At 47.7% G+C, this 19,701-nt stretch overlaps 1 protein-coding gene across 1 annotated transcript in view; it reads left to right on the top strand.

Moving 5' to 3' along the window:
• PSMG2 (proteasome assembly chaperone 2) overlaps nt 1-13,900 on the top strand; it is a 68,520-nt gene extending 54,620 nt beyond the window's left edge. Inside the window, exon 7 of the mRNA XM_086965580.1 lies at nt 13,653-13,900. Coding sequence (XP_086821706.1) covers nt 13,653-13,745 — 93 coding nt within the window. The 3' untranslated portion in view covers nt 13,746-13,900. The remainder of the gene's footprint in view (nt 1-13,652) is intronic.
• Nucleotides 13,901-19,701: the final 5,801 nt, after the last annotated feature.

Here is a 19,701-nt window from a genome sequence, read left to right as displayed (position 1 = left end):
CCATCTCTGGCAGCTTACCCTCAATAATACCTTCCACTGGTATCTTGGCAGTCGTCCACCTCCTTCCTTCACCTCACTCAGTACCTTCATGGGCTTTCATACCCCGTCCACTCTCATAAGTGTCTCTCAGCTGATCCTCACCCCATTTACTTTAGGACTCCTTTAATCCCCTAGTTCCTTTTTGGTACCAGGTAGCATCAAAGTGATTGCCTCCACCCTCTGGTCTCCCAATAAAACTTCAGGCACCCCTTCAGGCCGCTCTGTTTAGCCCAGCTATATTCTAGCCCCAATTCCAACTTCCAAACACTTGTTTATATCCCACATACTTCTTGTTCTCCCAGTACCTGCAGTACTCCCCCATCACTTTCCACAGTGCTGCGCATGACCTCTCAGGTTCTGCCTAAGTCACTAGGCCTTCAACTTTACTCCACCCATCTCCAGGTCCACTCTAATCTTCATCATGCCCATTGATACCCCTACCTAAACTGTGGTCTCCTAAGGCCATATTAAGTCCCCCAATACACCCAACTCCATTTTCCTGTCAGCCAGACCTCTCCTTCTTCCTGGGAGGCCCCACCATGATCCTGGTATCCCCATTCTACCCTGATCATCAGGTATACTCTCCTTACCTTTTACATTTCAGAGGTCAACCATCCGATACTACATGTCCAAGTCCACATGTGGCAGTTGATAACTTCTGCAATGATTTTTAGACCTGCTGTACAACTACAAAAGGTCTGCGACCCCTAGAGGCTGCCCACCCTTTGTGAGTTGCAGCTGGTCTGTAGGGCAATCGCTTTGTTTCTCTACAGGCTAACTCACCTGATACACCATAGTAGAAGTTAGCTACTGCCTCAAGTGAACTTGGATATGAAGTACTGTATGGTTGACCTCTGAAATGAAAAGGTAAGGAGAAGAGGCCACAGCAGGATCTAGTCCACATCCAGTTGCCACTGGTCAACTGGGCAGCTGCAGGAAAAGGTGTCTTGTATCTTGTTGTGTCCCTGTAGCTTAAACAAGCTGTCAGCCACATGACCCTCAGAGTCCACTTCTTTATCCTGAATACAAAAGGGAGAGCAAGATGTAGCCTTCTAGGCTCTTAGGTCTCAGAGAGCACGTGGAGAAGTGTGGCTCACTGGTTAGAGGAGGCAGACCTGGAAGCAGAGGTCAGCCCAGGACCAGGGTTCAATTCCTGGCTCGGCGGGGTCTTGAGTCCTAAAATGTCCATGGACTCGACAATTCTCGCTCCGGTGCCTACTCGATTCACGGGTTCACACTCTGCTACTCTGGGCAATAGCTTGCTTAATCTCCACAACGGCCCCTCGCGGCGGGATGCCTGGCTTTCACCTTGCGGATACCCTGCCGGGGTTATCTCACAGGGGAATACCAGGACGGGTTCCCTAAGCAAGCGCTTAGAAACCTCTCGGTGATTTGCGCTATATAAATTCCTGTACATTTACATTTACATTCCTCTTCTGATCTTCCACAGGTCCAGGAATGGTCTGGAGATGCCACATATATGTATACTTGCACTAGCTAGTGGGTGTGAATGACCCCTGGGGACACCCTAACCAATGTGGTAAGGGTTCCTGGCCTACCCTACCCATTTTGGGCATTTTCCACATGGCCAAAGTCTTCAGCCACGCTAAACTTGGACTCTGAGGGCTAGGGGAATGCCTGGGGCTGTACTATGGTAATCCTAGTGTCATCCTACATCTTACACTAAAGTCCAGGTTTGGGGAGTCATTGTACTCCCAACAGACTCAGCAACCAGACATTAAATACACACAAAGCGTTTTGGTATTCTGTTCCCTCCCTTGAAGTTTGGGCCAAATGTTAGATCTATATCCCTAGCAGGCCTGTCGAGCATGTTTTGATACTCCAGCAGGACTGATACTGATGTCAAAAAGAGACTTACTGTCATGGGGGCTAGTCTGACTGGAGGGGGGGGGTAAAAGAAGGGTGCAGGCCTAGGTGTTAGCTAACAATTACCTATGACAGAAGAAGCCTCATTGGAGTGCACCAAGGGGCTGGGCACAACCCGCTAGGCCATTTTGTCAAGGGTAGGACAAAACCTCCCCACACCCAGGGCCCAGTGTCCCTGCCCTGGGAGCCGTTCACATCTTCCAGTGGAAGAGCTGTCAGCAGCCAGATGATAGCTGGAAGTCACAGAAAGCATTAGATGCTTTGGACAGCCAGGAGGTAACTTCTAATGTACCTTTTCCTGACTAGTTAACCAAAATCCAATTTAATGCTAAAGTTGAATTTGGTCTATCTATTGAAGAGTCCATGAATTTATTTTCTAGCTGATACCAAACCAAAATTATCATTATAAGGTGTACTAGTGTAATGCAGTACTTTTCTATGCAAGTAGCCAGATAGTCTAAAATAGCTTTTAGACTTTTTCACTGTAAGGACATGTGGAACATTCAATTTTTTCATGCCTTACTTTTAAATAACATGCACCCTGCTTTAAAGGCAATAAGGCCTACTTAGGGGTGACTTATTCATATTTAAAAGGAAGGTTTTTTTGACAGGTTGAATTTGCAGTTTAAAACTGCACAGCCAGGGTCTTAGGCCGAGTGACCTGCTTTAAAGTACCGCTGCAGTGGAAGACACAATGGGTGCTGCAGACCACTGGTAGTATTTAATTTACAGTCCCTGTGTACACGTAGACTATATGCTAGGGACTTATAGGATCAGATGGATACCAATTTTACCATGTTGAGAGGAGGAGCACAAGCATGTAACCTCTGGTCAGCAGGGGTAAAGTGCACAAGGTTCAGCAAAAAGGCAAAAACAAATCCGGCGTGACCCAGAAAAGTCAAATTTTAGGTTTAAAGTATTTTATTTAGAAAGGTACAGCTGCATAGTAAAACAAACCCATAGATATGCAATGTCAGTGGCAGGAAGTGTTCCAGGATTGGAGTTCTTATGTCCCAGCCCTGTGGGCTGTCTCGGTATCCTGCTTCTTGCATGGAAACATGCAAACGAGGAGAAGGAGCATCTACGTACCATCCTGTACCTCTCCGTAAATAAACAATATTCCCCAACAACCCTCCCCTCCCCACCACCCGCCCTGCCCAGTGCTGCGTATTGTGGAAATAAACCTTTTACTTTGTAATCCATCCTGGTCACAGTCTCACCCTTGGGGTCGTGCCCCCTCCCCTCCAGCGGAACAGTGCTTCACAACGGCGGCGTAAGCCTCAGTAGTCTTAGGTATCTAGGGCATGTAATTTCCTTGAACTCTGTGGCCAACAGCGAGTGAAAGGGCTGCCACAGCTCCTCAAAACCAGTAACATCTCCCGCTAACATGAGTGACAGCTTTTCCATCCCCAGAACATGCCACAACCTATGAAGCCAACCTGTGTGAGATGGAATGGTAGGTGTGCGCCAGTGTATCAGTATGTTTTGTACAGCCGAGCCCAGCATAATAGCAATCTGCCGTCCCCTCTTAGATTTCAGCGGGTACATTAAGCCATTAGGGAGACCCAGCAGAGTGTACGCTGGAAATCGAGGCAGTTCAATCTCAAAGCATGCATCAATGTCATCTATCACTTCCGACCAGTAGGTTTGCAGTACGGGGCAGTCCCAGAGGATGTGTGTTAGTGTACCAATCTGCCCACACTCGCGCCAGCACGTATCACTAAGGAGCCTGTTCATTTCACGCAATCGTTCCGGGGTGTAATACCAGTAGGTGGAAACCTTGGTAAAGGTTTCCGTGAGGCCCACGTGGTAAGCCGAATGCCTCGCTCTGTATGAAATTTGGTCCCACTCCTTATGGCTAAGTGTTCTCCCCAGTTCCTTATTCCAACGTTCCCGGCCAGGAATGTGGAAGTGGGAGGACGGGAGCTGGAGCATCTTATATAGGTCCGATATGAGCTTGGCGTCTGAGGTGCGGGTAATTAGCCACCTTTCATATGGCAGTAACTTCCTATCTGCTGAGTCTCTAACACTCGGCTGTAAGGCCCAGTGTCGAACCTGCCAGTACCTCATGCGTTCTGTTTCGGCCATCTGGTACTCCTCTCTAAAGTCCTGGAAGGAAATCACCCCCTCCGCAGCATACATGTGGAAAAGTGCCCTGCAGCCCCTATCCCTCCAGTGTGAGAAGGCCCCTTGTTCCGTTCCTGGTGTGAAATCCGGATTGCCTATGATCGGTGTGAACGGCGAGGGAAACGAGGTGAGTTCAAAAGCGCGATTGGTAGTGTCCCACACTCTTAGCGGCACTCGTGTGATATAAGAAGCATAGAGATTCGGGGGGCGATGTGGCCTGCGAAGGAATGGAATTTCCTGTAAGGGGCGTCCGGCTATTGCTTGGTCTTGGAAGAGCCAGTGTTTATCGGATTCCCACCTACTCCACTCTACCAAGTAACGCAGTTGTGATGCTTGGAAGTATTTGCGGAGATCAGGGATTCCTAGTCCTCCGGCTTCTGGTGCTAAGGTTGTGAGGGCGCGACGCATTCGGGGCTTACGGCCCTGCCACACAAAGCGGGACACTTCGGTTTGCATCTGTTGAATCCAACCCTTGGGGGGCTGCAGAGGTAGTGCTCGGAATAGGTATAAGAGTTGGGGTAAAACGGTCATTTTGACCGCTGCTACCCTACCAAGCATGGAGATCATCCCTTTGTTCCATCTCCCAAGTTCCTCCCTCACCTTCAGACCCATCGCTTCATAGTTAACGGAAACCATGGCCTGCAATGTTGGGGCTAACGCAATCCCCAGGTATTGTACCCGATCACGTGACCAACGTAGGGGAAAGAGCCCCTGTAGGTCGCTTTTTACCGCCGACGACAGGGAAATGTCCAAGGCTGTGGACTTTTCAACATTCATTCGAAAGCTCGCCACTTTCTCGAAAGCTTTAAGTTCAGCCATACATGCAGGTAGGGCCTGTCCCGGGTTCTCCAATGTAAAGAGTACATCGTCCGCATAAAGGCTTATGGCATGGGTGTAACCGCCCATTCGCACCCCAGTCACTGCCACATTCTGCCGAACCCGTTGGGCGAAGGGCTCCATATAGAGCGCGAAGAGAAGGGGAGAAAGAGGACAGCCTTGTCTCGTTCCACGCTCGATATCAAATCGCCGGGAACCACAGCCATTCACTCGCACGGTTGCAGAGGGGAATTTATAGCAGTTAAACACCATGGTCCGGAAGTTCTCCCCCATTCCCAACCGCGCCATCACCCGTTCGAGGTAGGGCCAGTGCACCCGGTCAAACGCTTTCTCTGCGTCGACTGAGAGCAACATCCTCTCCCCCGGAATACGCGAAGCTTTTTCTAAGATGTGTATTATTCTCTTAGTGTTGTCCACAGTTTGGCGGCCCGGCACGAAGCCGGCCTGATCCGGTTCAATCAGGCCGGGAAGGTACTGAGCTAGTCTTGTTGCTAGGATCCCCGTGTAGATTTTCAAATCCACGTTTAGTAAGGAGATCGGCCTATATGAGCCGCATTGTTTCCTGTCTTTCCCAGGTTTAGGAATTACCGATACTGTTGCCTGTAGGAGGTCTGGAGAGATGGCTCCTGGATCAGAAAAGGAGTTAAACAGTTTGGTCAGGATCGGAGCCAGTGTCGTGCTGAACGTTTTATAGAAGAGGGCGGTGTAACCGTCCGGGCCCGGGGCTTTCCCTAATTTGAGCTTAGAAATCGCTGCTACCACCTCCTCAATCCTAATTTCTCTCTCAAGATAGCTTGCCTGTTCGGGGGTCAAGGACGATAGGGTCACCGAATCAAGGTAATCATCTGGGTCTTCCATGTGTGCGGTCTCCGCCGCATACAGGTCAGTGTAAAATCGACGGAAGGTCTCAGCAATTTCTTCGTCGCCTGAAATCTCCTGACCCGCGTTTCCCGCCAATTCTTTCACCTGGCGACTCTGATGTGCTACTCTCAGTTTAGCTGCTAGGAGGCGGCCACAGCGATCCCCTCCCGTGTAATAGGCGTGTTTTAGGCGTAGCGCAGCATATTCAGCCCTATCCAAGTCCAATGAGGACAAGAGTTTCCTAGCCACTTTCAACTGCTTCCAAACTCTCGGAGCCCCAGTGCGACGGTGTACGTGTTCCAGCTCCCTGACCTTCTGTGTGAGCTCATCGCGTTTTATTTTCCTCTCGCGATTGTCCGCAGCGGAAATTGCTATGAACTCTCCCCGTATTACCGCCTTGAGGGCCCCCCATTGAGTCGATAGTGAAGTATCTGTGTTAGAGTTATGTAGTTGGAAATCTTTCACTGAGTCCATAATACTCTGCACTACTGCTTTTTTATGTAGGAGTGTATCTCGGAGTCGCCAGACTCCCCTGCGGGCATAGCCCTGCGGGAGAAGAAAGGTCCCTGATACCGGTGCATGGTCCGAAAGAGAAATGACACCCATTTCTGAGGCGGTGGCCAAGTTACGGACCGGTCCAGAGACCAGTAGGTGATCTAGCCTGGCGTATGTCTTGTGTGCGTGTGAGTAATAGGAAAAGTCCCTGTCGGTGGGGTGGAGTTCGCGCCAGAGGTCGTGTAGGTCGGAATCAATTAGCTGCGCCTTCACCGCCTGCGAGAGTTCCCCAGTCTGCGGGTGTCGCTGCATTGATCTATCCTTTGAAGAGTCAAAGACCAGGTTAATGTCCCCTCCCAATATAATATGTATATCTGGTGATGCTGTGATATCCTCTAGTGCTTGGCGTAAAAATCTATCTTGTCGTTCATTCGGGCCATAAACCGTGCCTACCGTGAATACCAGGGTTCCCAGTTTAAATCTGTAGGCCAAGAGCCTCCCCTTTTGTTCTACAAATTTGTGCAGGGCTTCCCCCTTGAATGCTTTGGACAAAAGAATGGCAACTCCAGCCGTTTTGGTTGTGTTGGAGGAAAAGAACTGCGTAGGGAAATGGCGGGACCTTAACCTGTGACAGTCGCTTGCCAATAAGTGAGTTTCCTGAAGTAAACAGATGTCTGCTTGGGAGTGTTCCAATAGTGAAAGTACAGCCCTCCTCTTCGTGGGATTGTTCAGCCCCTTAACATTCAGGGTGACTATCTTTAACTCTGCCATGGAGGGTCGGGACTACTTTGGCTATGTGTGTAGATTAGACTGCGTGGCATCTCAATGACTACCAAGTGGACATGTGTGTCTGGACCACTACTCGCAGATACTGTAAAAGCACTGGACAGGGAAGCCCCCAACTCTCCCCCTTCAACATGTCCCCTCTCCCCCCCCAGTCCCCAACTCCACAACTCCCCCCCCTCCTCTCTCCAAACTTGGTCCCCGAACTCCCCCTCCCCACCCATCCACAACAACCCCCCCCAAAACCTAGGATCAATAGTCCCAGTCCTGCCCATAACGGACAAGCCCGTGGTAAAGCACCTCAGTGGACGTTCTGCCACCAGTATCCTCCCCTCCGCCCCCCCACCCCCACCTTACCCCAAGCCAGCTTCAACAGTGATGCAGTGTCAGTCTCCCCCCGGAGCCAGGTTACGCGGTCAGTGCAACTCCACCTTCTGCTGCCGTGTCCCTGGAAATCGTCTGAATGGCATCTGCCATCCCAGCTCTGATGGTGGGCGAGCCCGGTCTCCGTGATGCAGTCGATGTCCTGCGCCTCGAGACTCTCCGCCATCCCTCCTCGGTAGTGCGTCGCCTCCGTGGCGTGGAAGATTCCTCCTCTTCCGCGGTGATTCCCAACACTTCGCAGGTGTCCTGAAGGGACCTCAATTGGTGCGTTTCCCCATTCCATCTGAAAATGAGGCGGAAAGGGTGCCCCCAGGAGTAGGGCGTGTCGTGCTGCCGCAGGAAGTCCGTCGCTATCTTAAATGACTTGCGCTTTTGAAGGGTAATCGTGGAGAGGTCCTGATATAGGGCCACAGGGTGACCCCTGAATGTTATCGATTGCTTTCTCCTCGCTTCGGCCATGATCCGTTCTTTCACCGGGAATTCGGGTAGGAAGGCCAGGATGTCTGGCGGGGGCCCCGTTGCTCGTCTCGGCGGACCCACCCTGTGAGCCCTGTCGATTCTAATAAGGAAGTCCTCTGATTCGCCTAGGATGTCCCGGAATAGCTCCTGCAGGTACTCGACTATGCCAGCATTCTCCTCTGAGGACGGCACCCCCCGTACCCGTATGTTGTTCCTCCGCGACCTATTCTCCAAATCCTCATTGTGCAGTTGAAGATCCAGGTGTTGATCTCTGAGGCGCAACACCTCCTGCTGCAAGTGCGAGATCTCCTCGTCCTGTCTCTGCGTGGAGCTTTCAACCGAGGCCACTATTTCACCCAGGCCATCCACTTCTCGGCGTATTTCACGTACCTCCCCTGCTACTTCCTGCTTCAAGGTTTGAAAGTCTTCCCTCAGCGTCCCAAAAAGGGTCTCTAGAAAGGACCTGGTGACCGGGGGTTCTCCATTGTTCACCACTTGGGAGCTGCCGGACGCCCCTGGCGATGTCTGGTTCCTGTCGCCCCTGCCTTGGGACTTGCCTAGCATCTCAGGGAGAGTGCGGTCCCCCTTTTTATTGCCTTTCTGTCCGGCCATCTCGCCTGCTGGCCCGCTGTACGTGCTTGACTCGCCTCAATACCCAGCACCTCCTTCACAGGACCAGTCACTATGCCCCAGTACGCAGCACCGGGGCCACCAGCCCCCACCTCAGCCCCTCCGCACCGAGCGCGCGTCTCCACAGGGGCCCAAGCTGCAAACGGGCCGGGGAAGTCCCCAATACAGCTCCACTACTGTGCCCCCAGGTTGCAGTGGTGCAACAGTACTGTCTGCTCTCCACCGGGTAGGCCTCTCCGTGACCAGGCCAATGCTGCCGCTCCTCGGTCACCCCAAGCCTGCAACGTGGATCGGCGATCTTCGCCGTTACCCCAACATCCGTTTGCTCATGGAAGGCCCCAAATGGCCAAGGTCCGGGGCGCGGGTTCCCAGCAAGGCCCCTCTACTGGACTGGGTGCCACCCTGGGCTCCAGCTGCCTCCAGCGTGCCTCACTTCGCCCCCATGCAGTCCGCGGGGTCAATTGCTGCCACACCTGGGCCCCCAGCACGTCTCCGCACCCCACCTGATGCCTCCTCACCTTTTCCGAGTAGCCTGGGGGGGGGGGGGCGCTCCGTCTCCGTCTCCTCCTGATCTGCAGCTATCCTGGCCTCCCTGGGACCGTGCGCGCTGCTATGGGCACTGTAGCTGGGGGTCACAGGCGCAGCTCGGTGGGCTGCGGGCACCGCCGCTGCGCTGGGTTCTTCCCTGCCACCGGAGCTGCTCCTCCAATGGTCCGTCCACTGCCGCCTTCCGTCTAGGCCGCGGCCTCAATTGGTCGAGGGGCGGGCTCAGGGGCAGGCAGGCACCAGGGTTGGCGCCGTCCTCGGGGCTCCGCTCCTCCCACACCGGGTTCCGGCGCTCGCCTCCGCCGGGTCACCGACCCCACTTGTACCGGTTCCCAGCCCGGACCTCAGGACCGCCAGGCGCCCCGACAACAGCAGCTGTGCCTCGGCTCCGGCCCGCTCCACTGCAGCACCTCGGGGCTCCGGGGCCGCTCGCACCGCTCACGGCCGTCTCAGCAACGGCAAGTCCGGACCCCAGACCAGCGGTGACCGGAAGCACCCCCAGGCAGCTCCGCTTCCCCAGGTAGGCAAGGGGGGAGAAAATGCTCAGTGCAAGGGGCTTCGGGCCTGGCCGGGAGCGGGAGCTCGGGAAGGACACGTCCTTCTACTCCTCCATCTTGGCCACGCCCCCTCAAAGTCAAATTTTAAACCGAATTGTTACAAGGATGCATTGGGGCATTCCAGGAAAGTAAAATGTATATATACTGGGACATTTTAAATAACAGAGTATGTGGGCATACTAGATCATTATGGAAATAGGCATGCTGAAATATGAAATGAAGAAACTGGAATGTAGGATTAATAGTGCAGTATGAACACTTTTTGCCGGCACATTGGCAGACAATGACCTCTCTGGAAGTGATTCATGGTGGGGAGGGAGATAAGGTCAATTGAGGGGCCTGCTGCAAAGGGCAAATTATGAAATATATATAGCGAAATACTGCGTCTCAATGTCAGCAATCAGCCTTTCCCGCTCTGCCACAAAGATTCTTCGGACACAGACCAATTTAGTGCAATTTCTGTTTATTGAAGCAGAGTATGCGGCATGACGTTTCGGCTCCGCAGAGCCTTGCTCACATGACAACGCCCTCCATACTTTTGCTCATTTTAAAAGTGCCAGTGTTCAATTACATCACCACGTGACTGATAAAATCAGTAGACAGGGTAAAAAGACTTCTTCCGTCATAAAAATACATCAATTCATCAACATTTCATTTAAATTATTGTAAAATGCGGTCCACTTTTTGATATGGTAAATAGAAATAATTACTGTGTGCAGTATATATATATATATATATATATATATATATATATATATATATATATATATATATATATATATCAACAAACCCCTCCTTCACCGAGCAGAGAAGCAACACTCCAGCAACTTCAGTCCTTGTGTGTTATTTTATTCCAATGCGGCAGTCCTAATATATTTCGGTCACCATTGACCTTCTTCAGAGGTGCGCCGATGGGGACATCCGTGCCGGGTAAGAGAACCAATCAAGTGAGTTATGACAAACATTGTCTTTTATTCGCCCCCTAATGGGCGTCCGCTTAATTTCGCAATGCATTCTGGTGCTTGTGGTTCTCTGACCGACATCCTTTTCTAGCTTCCAATAGCTTTTCAAGCCTCCAATGGCTGTTGTCCCCATTTAATTAATTTGCATTGTTTTTATCAAAAGGTCCGTTGCGTCTCATAGTCAGCCCGCTTTTGAAGCTGACAAAGAACCATGCCGAGGTTAGTCTTCGGCAGTGCCGCCGCCCTTCGTTTCCACATTCATCACACAGGTTCGCTTTCGGGCGGGGACCGGCACACTCACTGGCGGTGCATGCTTTCGGCAGAACCACGCCGTAATTACATCAACAAACCCCTCCTTCACCGAGGAGAGAAGCAACACTCCAGCAACTTCAGTCCTTGTGTGTTATTTTATTCCAATGCGGCAGTCCTAATATATTTCGGTCACCATTGACCTTCTTCAGAGGTGCGCCGATGGGGACATCCGTGCCGGGTAAGAGAACCAATCAAGTGAGTTATGACAAACATTGTCTTTTATTCGCCCCCTAATGGGCGTCCGCTTAATTTCGGAATGCATTCTGGTGCTTGTGGTTCTCTGACCGACATCCTTTTCTAGCTTCCAATAGCTTTTCAAGCCTCCAATGGCTGTTGTCCCCATTTAATTAATTTGCATTGTTTTTATCAAAAGGTCCGTTGCGTCTCATAGTCAGCCCGCTTTTGAAGCTGACAAAGAACCATGCCGAGGTTAGTCTTCGGCAGTGCCGCCGCCCTTCGTTTCCACATTCATCACACAGGTTCGCTTTCGGGCGGGGACCGGCACACTCACTGGCGGTGCATGCTTTCGGCAGAACCACGCCGTAATTACATCAACAAACCCCTCCTTCACCGAGGAGAGAAGCAACACTCCAGCAACTTCAGTCCTTGTGTGTTATTTTATTCCAATGCGGCAGTCCTAATATATTTCGGTCACCATTGACCTTCTTCAGAGGTGCGCCGATGGGGACATCCGTGCCGGGTAAGAGAACCAATCAAGTGAGTTATGACAAACATTGTCTTTTATTCGCCCCCTAATGGGCGTCCGCTTAATTTCGGAATGCATTCTGGTGCTTGTGGTTCTCTGACCGACATCCTTTTCTAGCTTCCAATAGCTTTTCAAGCCTCCAATGGCTGTTGTCCCCATTTAATTAATTTGCATTGTTTTTATCAAAAGGTCCGTTGCGTCTCATAGTCAGCCCGCTTTTGAAGCTGACAAAGAACCATGCCGAGGTTAGTCTTCGGCAGTGCCGCCGCCCTTCGTTTCCACATTCATCACACAGGTTCGCTTTCGGGCGGGGACCGGCACACTCACTGGCGGTGCATGCTTTCGGCAGAACCACGCCGTAATTACATCAACAAACCCCTCCTTCACCGAGGAGAGAAGCAACACTCCAGCAACTTCAGTCCTTGTGTGTTATTTTATTCCAATGCGGCAGTCCTAATATATTTCGGTCACCATTGACCTTCTTCAGAGGTGCGCCGATGGGGACATCCGTGCCGGGTAAGAGAACCAATCAAGTGAGTTATGACAAACATTGTCTTTTATTCGCCCCCTAATAACTATATATATATAGTCGCTCCAGGTTGTCCACCTCTTGAGTAGCACACGAGCAGCAGCTTAATTTATGTGTAGGTGAGGACGGGGATACGCTTGTAGATGCCGCTCCGTAATGGATCTGCCCGACGCGTTTCGAAGCTCCATCTGCTTCTCTTCAGGGGCTTTAACGGAAGCGGTGTGCGCACCCGCTGACACATTTCTCCAATTTCTTTATGACGCACCCGCCGATGGGAGGCTCCGATGAGACTGTGCATTATGGGAAGTGTGGTGCGGAAAGCACACAATCAAGTCCTGTATGGACCCCACAAGTGGGCCCGTCCTCGATCCCATGTACGGCTGCTGTTTCACTTCCGTGACACCCAAGGGTAACGGGGTGGTGCATACTCCGCGGCTGGACTGCCGCGTGTAAATTGTCGCTCCAGGTTGTCCACCTCTTGAGTAGCACACGAGCAGCAGCTTAATTTATGTGTAGGTGAGGACGGGGATCCGCTTGTAGATGCCGCTCCGTAATGGATCTGCCCAACGCGTTTCGAAGCTCCATCTGCTTCTCTTCAGGGGCTTTAACGGAAGCGGTGTGCGCACCCGCTGACACATTTCTCCAATTTCCATATGACACACCCGCCAACGGAGCGGCATCTACAAGCGGATCCCCGCCCTCACCTACACATAAATTGTTTGGTAAGTTGTGGCGTTTGTGTCTTTTTTTTTTGTGTGTTTTGAAAGTGACATTTAACATCTTCGTTTCGGCAGTGGGGGGGCAGGGCGAATGTAGCTGGGGCATAGCACCCTCCCCCCTAGAGACACCAGTGCTGGCAGATTATGGAAATTGGAAGTGCGGTCAAACTGGAAGTATGGATACTGATTACGCGGGCATCTTGAGCATTAATTAACCTGGTTATGTGGGATCATCAAGACTTCTGGAACCTGCATCACATCCAAGTATCCCAATATTATTAACAGTTTGGAATTGTGGGCATATTGGCAATGTGCCAACTATTTTGGAACATAAACTGATTAGGTGGACATTCCTGAAATTTGTGGAAACTGGTAATGTGGTTATGCAGAAACAACATCAAAACTGACATTGTGGTCGTATTGGGGCATTAAGAAACCTAATGTGGGCATAGTCTGGTAATATTGAAACAAACAATGTGGGCATAATGGGACATAATGAAATCTGGTACGTATGGGCTCAGTGAACCATTATGGCGTCTTGTGATGTGTACCTATTGGACGTACTATGTGTACCCTTCAGAACATTAAACACTGACAGTAGAAACAGACTGCAAGTTGTTTGGTCTTTCTGAATGGTGCACTAAAGTAAATGGGTGCTGGTTGGGTTTGCTCATACAAATGACTTACCTAGAGCACAGCCAGAGCCAAAAAGGGTGCATGAATTGGGAGCCATGTGGAGCAGATGCATTATATTTTGTATTGATGATGTCGTTTGGCAAAGTACAAATATGCTAATGTCATTTTATTTTAAATCAATAGAGTGGAGATTCTACAGCAACTTCTACAAAATGGAAAATACCAAATTCCTGGCGATTACTGTTCGGAAGTGGACTTCCTCCAGCACTTTTCTGATCAGATTACCACTGTAAAGTCATTTAAAAATGTCTATAACCAAATAAAACAATGGGCCAACTTCTCTTAAAAAGTATGTTTCCTTTTCTTCATTTGAAGGATTACTACATTTAAATACTGCTGAGACCCAACAATAAATTATTTTCATAAATATGTGCGGTCCCAGGAGTTGTGATTTGTTACATGGTTCTCCAGAAGTAAATGACAAATCTGCTAAATCGCTGAGGCTGTCCCATTTGCGAGGCTGTCCCATTTGCTTTTCAGTCTGCCAGCGAATATATAATGCAACATGGTTAACATTTACTGTCAAACATTCCAATATTTTATGGTTCACAGATGCTCTGTGGTTCATTTGTAGTTTATGCTGTGATACTATTGCCAACAGACAAGCTGATTGTCAGTCAACTCCAGAACAGTCTCAATGTGACATGAAGAGTCCATTATTAAATGTATCGGGTGGGGTTATTATGGTGTCAATCATGCTCATTTTTTTCCAAACATTATTTATCATATTGGGTTGTTTACTTGGAGACAGATATTTTTTAACTGCCACGCTTGTGAAGTAAAATGCATGTGATTGCCATTAGCAAGCAACTTTTTTTCCTGCCTCAGAAACTCCTTCAGTAGATACATCTGTGTACCGTTTTTGCCACTGAACATCAGTGCTGAGGGTCCCTCAAGATATGGCAGGTGCATGACTTGAGCATACCGCCAACAACATGCTCAATCACATGGCATGAAATCTCCTGCACTTTCACTTGAATATGGTTGCTACTTTATCATTTTACCTGTAGAAGCTCCTTGTTGGCCAACATTTGAAGGAAAACTGATTCCACATCTCTCCCGTCTGTGATTTGTCCCACATTGTGCAGCTCAAGGTCTTGTGTGACTTTCCCCTTAATTACTCTGGGATTTGCAAGTAATATTGATTCTTGTCCCAAGACAATTTAAAGATCTAGTTTTTGACAACCCTTCTAAACTCAGTCAGTCAGTCAAAAGTACTTTATTCGGTTAGTTTAAAACCATAAAAGCATACTATACAATACATACATATTTGATAATAAAACCATGAGTCTCAATAAAAAGATTTTTTAGACCTGGAGTGCATATCAAAACTGGTACATAATTCATTTGGATACTTTCTTTAAGCCCGCTAATCCATTTAAAACCATAATTAAATTTAGGTAATGCAAACTAGATCACGAAAATGAGTTGCCTTTTTCTTAATATTCTTCCTCAATCTAACTGCTGCAGTAAGAAAGCTGGCTATACTAAAGGCCTCCCACACATTAGATAGCAGCTGTAAATAGAGAAGATCTGACTTAACTTGCAAAAAGCCTTTATCTTGTAAAATAGGGAGAATAAAACACTTCCGTAAGTATAAAAAAAAAAGTACATTGTATCCTGGTTAGAAAAATCATAACCGGAACATGCCCCCAGGTCCTCCACCCTTTTCCAACCCGGGATATCGGCGAGGAGTAAATGGAGCTGGTTCAACCTGAATCTGACCAAAAGAAAACGATGGTTAGGATTTGTGACAGTGTTCAGGTATGGTTTAATTGCACAAGATGTTATTAACAATTGGTGAGCTCTTACGGTTGATTTTACCAGCTCCCTTTCTTCCCTGCCCACAGCGGCCATTAACAAGTATGAATCCTTCACCCATTTCAAATCCCCTTTTACCAATTTATCAGGCGAGTTAAATAACTCTGGTCGACCCAGTTTCGCTGTCAGCCTGTGGACATAACTCAGCCAGGGGATACGGTTCGCTTGATCAAGAGACAAACAGTCTCTTAATACTTCGCGATTCGAATCTAATTCGGGGCTTAACCATGTAGAAATCCACTTTAGGAGAGGTGCAATAGCAATTAAATCCTCCAAAAAGCCAGCTCCAAACACTCCTGATGGACAATATATCCAGACGAGGATTGCGGCACAGATAGAAGGTTTTTAAAAAACTTGTTCTCAACAACTTGAATTTCCTTTGTATTCCTAATACCCTAAATGTCTGCACCATACATTGCAAAGGAAATACATTCCGCATCATATATTTTTAGAAGGGCTTGCATTGGTCTGGCCCCTAGTCTACGCGCAAAGCCCAAAACAGCTGATGTAGATCTGGCCAGAATGTTTCTTTTGTTGTATATTTGAGCGGTCCATGTACCTTGATCGTCAAAAATCATTCCCAGCTAGGGAAAGGTAGGGACTCTCGTAAGCACATTGCCCTCACAATGTAAAGTTTTAACCTGGTTTGTGACCAGTTATCATGACATGGGATTTAGTAAAATTGACGCTAAGGTCTAAGGATTTCATAAAAACTGCAAAGGAATTCAAAAGAAGTTGTAGCCCTACAGCCGTTCGTGCTAGGGGGGCGGCATCATCCGCATAGAGGAGTGCCGGAATCAGGCGCTCTCCTACACGTGGGATGTCTTTGCAAGCTTCACCTAGGACTTGGTCCAGGTTGTTAATATAAAGGGAGAAGAGTAAAGGGGCCAAGATGCGCCCCTGCCTAACACCATTTACAGTACGTATTCCCCCGGTGCAATTACCCCTATGATCATATCTCACAGTGGCAGTTAAATCCCTATGCAGATCGGCTAGGAAGTGCACAGTATTTCTGTCAACACCTAATTTCAGGAGCATAACCCAACGTTTGGACCTATTCACTCGGTCAAAGGCCGAGGAAAGGTCCATAAGTGCCAGATAAAGTGTACCCTTCTTGGTGACTGTATACTTCCCGATTAAAAGATTTAAATTGAGGCATTGATCAATTGTGCCCCTGCCTTTCCTGAATCCATATTGCAGATCTGATAGGGTTTTGGTTTCGGATAGCCAACCCGTGAGTTTACTGAGTACCACCCTACCGAGCACCTTTACGGCTGAATCAATGAGTGAAATGGGGCGATAACAACTAGGGTCCCCTCTATTGCCCTTTTTAAAGATGGGCACTAGACCACGAACTGGGCAGACCTGATTTACAGGGGAAACAACTGTTACAACGCAACTATTACAACGCACACTGTTACAACGCACACCATTACAACGCAGGATCCTTTACAACGCATGCCTTTAAAACGCATGATATTACATAGCAGATGCTATTACAACGCATGCCTTTACAATGTAAGTATAGGTAAGTATATCATTTTATTTAATCTTTTTTTAATTTAAAAAATATTAAAAATTATTAAAATAAATTAAAGTAATTTTATATATATATAGTTTGGGTTTTGGGGTGCAGGGGTATTTTTAGGGTTCAGGGTTGGGTTTGGGTTTTGGGGTACAGGGGTATTTTTAGGGTTCAGGGCTTGGTTTGGGTTTTGGGGTACAGGGGTATTTTTAGGTTTCAGGGCTGGGTTTGGGTTATGGGGTACAGGGGTATTTTTAGGTTTCAGGGTTGGGTTTGGGTTTTGGGGTACAGGGGTATTTTTAGGTTTCAGGGCTGGGTTTGGGTTATGGGGTACAGGGGTATTTTTAGGTTTCAGGGTTGGGTTTGGATTTTGGGGTACAGGGGTATTTTTAGGGTTTTGGGGAACTGGGGTATTTTTAGGGTTCAGTTTTAAAATAAATAATTTAAATTAATTTAAAAAATTAATTTTAATAATTTTATTATTTATTAATAATAGTTCTTTATTAATAATAGTTCTTTTAAAAATAAACTTAAAGTAATTTTATAGCCTACACTATCCAGCACTTACCCTACTATTACACTCCCCTGGCGTTAGATTTTTTATTTTTAAATACCTAAACTATTTTTTTAAATATATATATATATATATATGTACAAAATAATTATTTAAACATAATTTAATTTATTAAATTAATTAAATTTTAATCAATTACATTTTTTAATAAAATAATATACTTACCTATACTTACGTTGTAATGGCATGCGTTGTAATAGCATCTGCTATGTAATGTCATGCGTTGTAAAGGCATTTGTTGTAAATGCATCTGCGTTGTAAAAAATGCGTTGTAACGGTGTGCGTTGTAAAAGTTTGCGATGTAACGTCATACATCCGATTTACAGGCCTTTTTAAAAACATTCACCAGTATTTTAGACCATGTCTTTATATCAGATTTAAAAAGATCGGCTGGGACACTGTCAGGTCCCGGACCCTATTGCCTGTCATTTGGGATATGGCCTCTGCTACATCTGGTTCTGTAAAATTCATGGTATAAGCCTCAATCTCAACAAGCATTGGAAATGCAATAGGTCTCGCAATAGGAAAGTTAGAGCTATTTGTGTTATAAATTTTTTTATTTTTTATTTATGTGTTGTTTTTTAAAATAGCTAAATTAATAGCTTTCTTATTTACAATGCCAATAGTTATAACTTTTGCAAACGTGACACCTCTAGCATTTGTAATGCAACATGTTTTGTATTTACGTGACTTAGATGTATTGATATAACAAATAACAATGGCTTTTAACTTTTTTAAATAATTATTACGTAAATAAAATTTATTTTATTTTATATTGCCAATAGCTTAAACTTTAGTAAATATCTTTAGTGAAGATTATGTTTTGTGTATTTTATTGGGACGAAAATTCAAGAACAGAAGTAAAATTTTGAGATTTTTTTTGACATTTGGAATAAATCTTGAAACATTGAGAAAACATATTTGAACCAGTGATGCTGTGGTGATGCTGAGTGATGCTGTTGTTGAGCTGAGTGATGCAGTGGTTTGCGCTGAGTGATTTTTTTGTTACGCTGAGTGATGCTGTGGTTGTGCTGAGTGATGCTGTGGTTTTGCTGAGTGATGCTGTGGTTTTGCTGAGTGATGCAGTGGTTGCGCTGAGTGATGCTGTGGTTGCGCTGAGTGATGCAGTGTTGGTGCTGAGTTATGCAGTGGTGGTGCTGAGTGATGCTGTGGTGGTGCGTAGTGATGCTGTCGTGGTGCTGAGTGATGCTGTGGTGGTGCTGAGTGATGATGTGGTGCTGCTGAGTGATGCTGTGCTGTTGAGTGATGCAGTGGCGTATATTGATGCTGTGTTGTGGAGTAATGCTATTGCGTTGAGGGATGATGTGGCGTTGATTGTTTTTGTGTCATTGAGTGATGCTGTGGCATTCTTTTATGCTGTGGCGTTGAGGGATGCTGTGCACCGAGTGGTGCAGTGGCGTTGTGTGTTGATTTGGCTTTGAGTGATGCTGTGGCGTTGAGTGATGTTGTGTAGTTGAGTGTTATTGTGGCATTGAGTGGTGTTTTGGCGTTGAGGGGTGTTGATTGAATCAGTGACGTTGACTGATGCTTTTGCGCTGAGTGATGCTGTGGTGCTGAGTGATGCTGTGGTGCTGAGTGATGCTGTTGCGCTGAGTGATGCTGTGGCGCTGAGTGATGCTGTGGCGCTGAGTGATGCTGTGGCGCTGAGTGACGCTGTGACGCTGAGTGACGCTGTGACGCTGAGTGTTGATGTGGTATTGAGTGGTGCTGTGGTATTGAATTGTTTTGTGGTGTTGACTGTTGCTGTGGCATTGAGCGGTGCTGAGTGATGCTGTGCTATTGAGTGTTGCTGTGGTATTGAGTGATGCTGTTGCATTAAGTGATGCTGTGGCATTGAGTGATGTTTTAGCATTGAGTAATGCTGTGGCATTGAGTGGTGCAGTGGCATTTAGTGCTGCTGTGGCATTTAGAGGTGCTGTGGCATTGAGTGGTGCTGTGGCGTTGGGGTGTTGTGTTTGAGGGTGGAGTTGGTGGGTGGATTTGGAGGGATGATGTGGAGGGTGGATTTTGATTTTGAGGGTGGAGTTGGAGGGTGTATTTGGGGGTGGAGTTGGTGGGTGGCGTTGGATAGTGGAGGGTGTATTTGGTGGCTGAATTTTGAGGGTGGATTTTGATTGTGAATTTGGAGGGTGTATTTGGAGGGTGTATTTGTAGGGTGTAGTTTGAGCGTGGATTTGGAGGATGGAGTTGGAGTGTTGAGTTGAAGGTAGGAGTTGTTTTTTGAGGGTGGA

This window comes from Lissotriton vulgaris, chromosome 4_1 (assembly GCF_964263255.1).
Source record: "Lissotriton vulgaris chromosome 4_1, aLisVul1.2, whole genome shotgun sequence".
Taxonomy (NCBI): domain Eukaryota; kingdom Metazoa; phylum Chordata; class Amphibia; order Caudata; family Salamandridae; genus Lissotriton; species Lissotriton vulgaris.
This window is presented reverse-complemented; position numbering and strand designations above follow the sequence as displayed.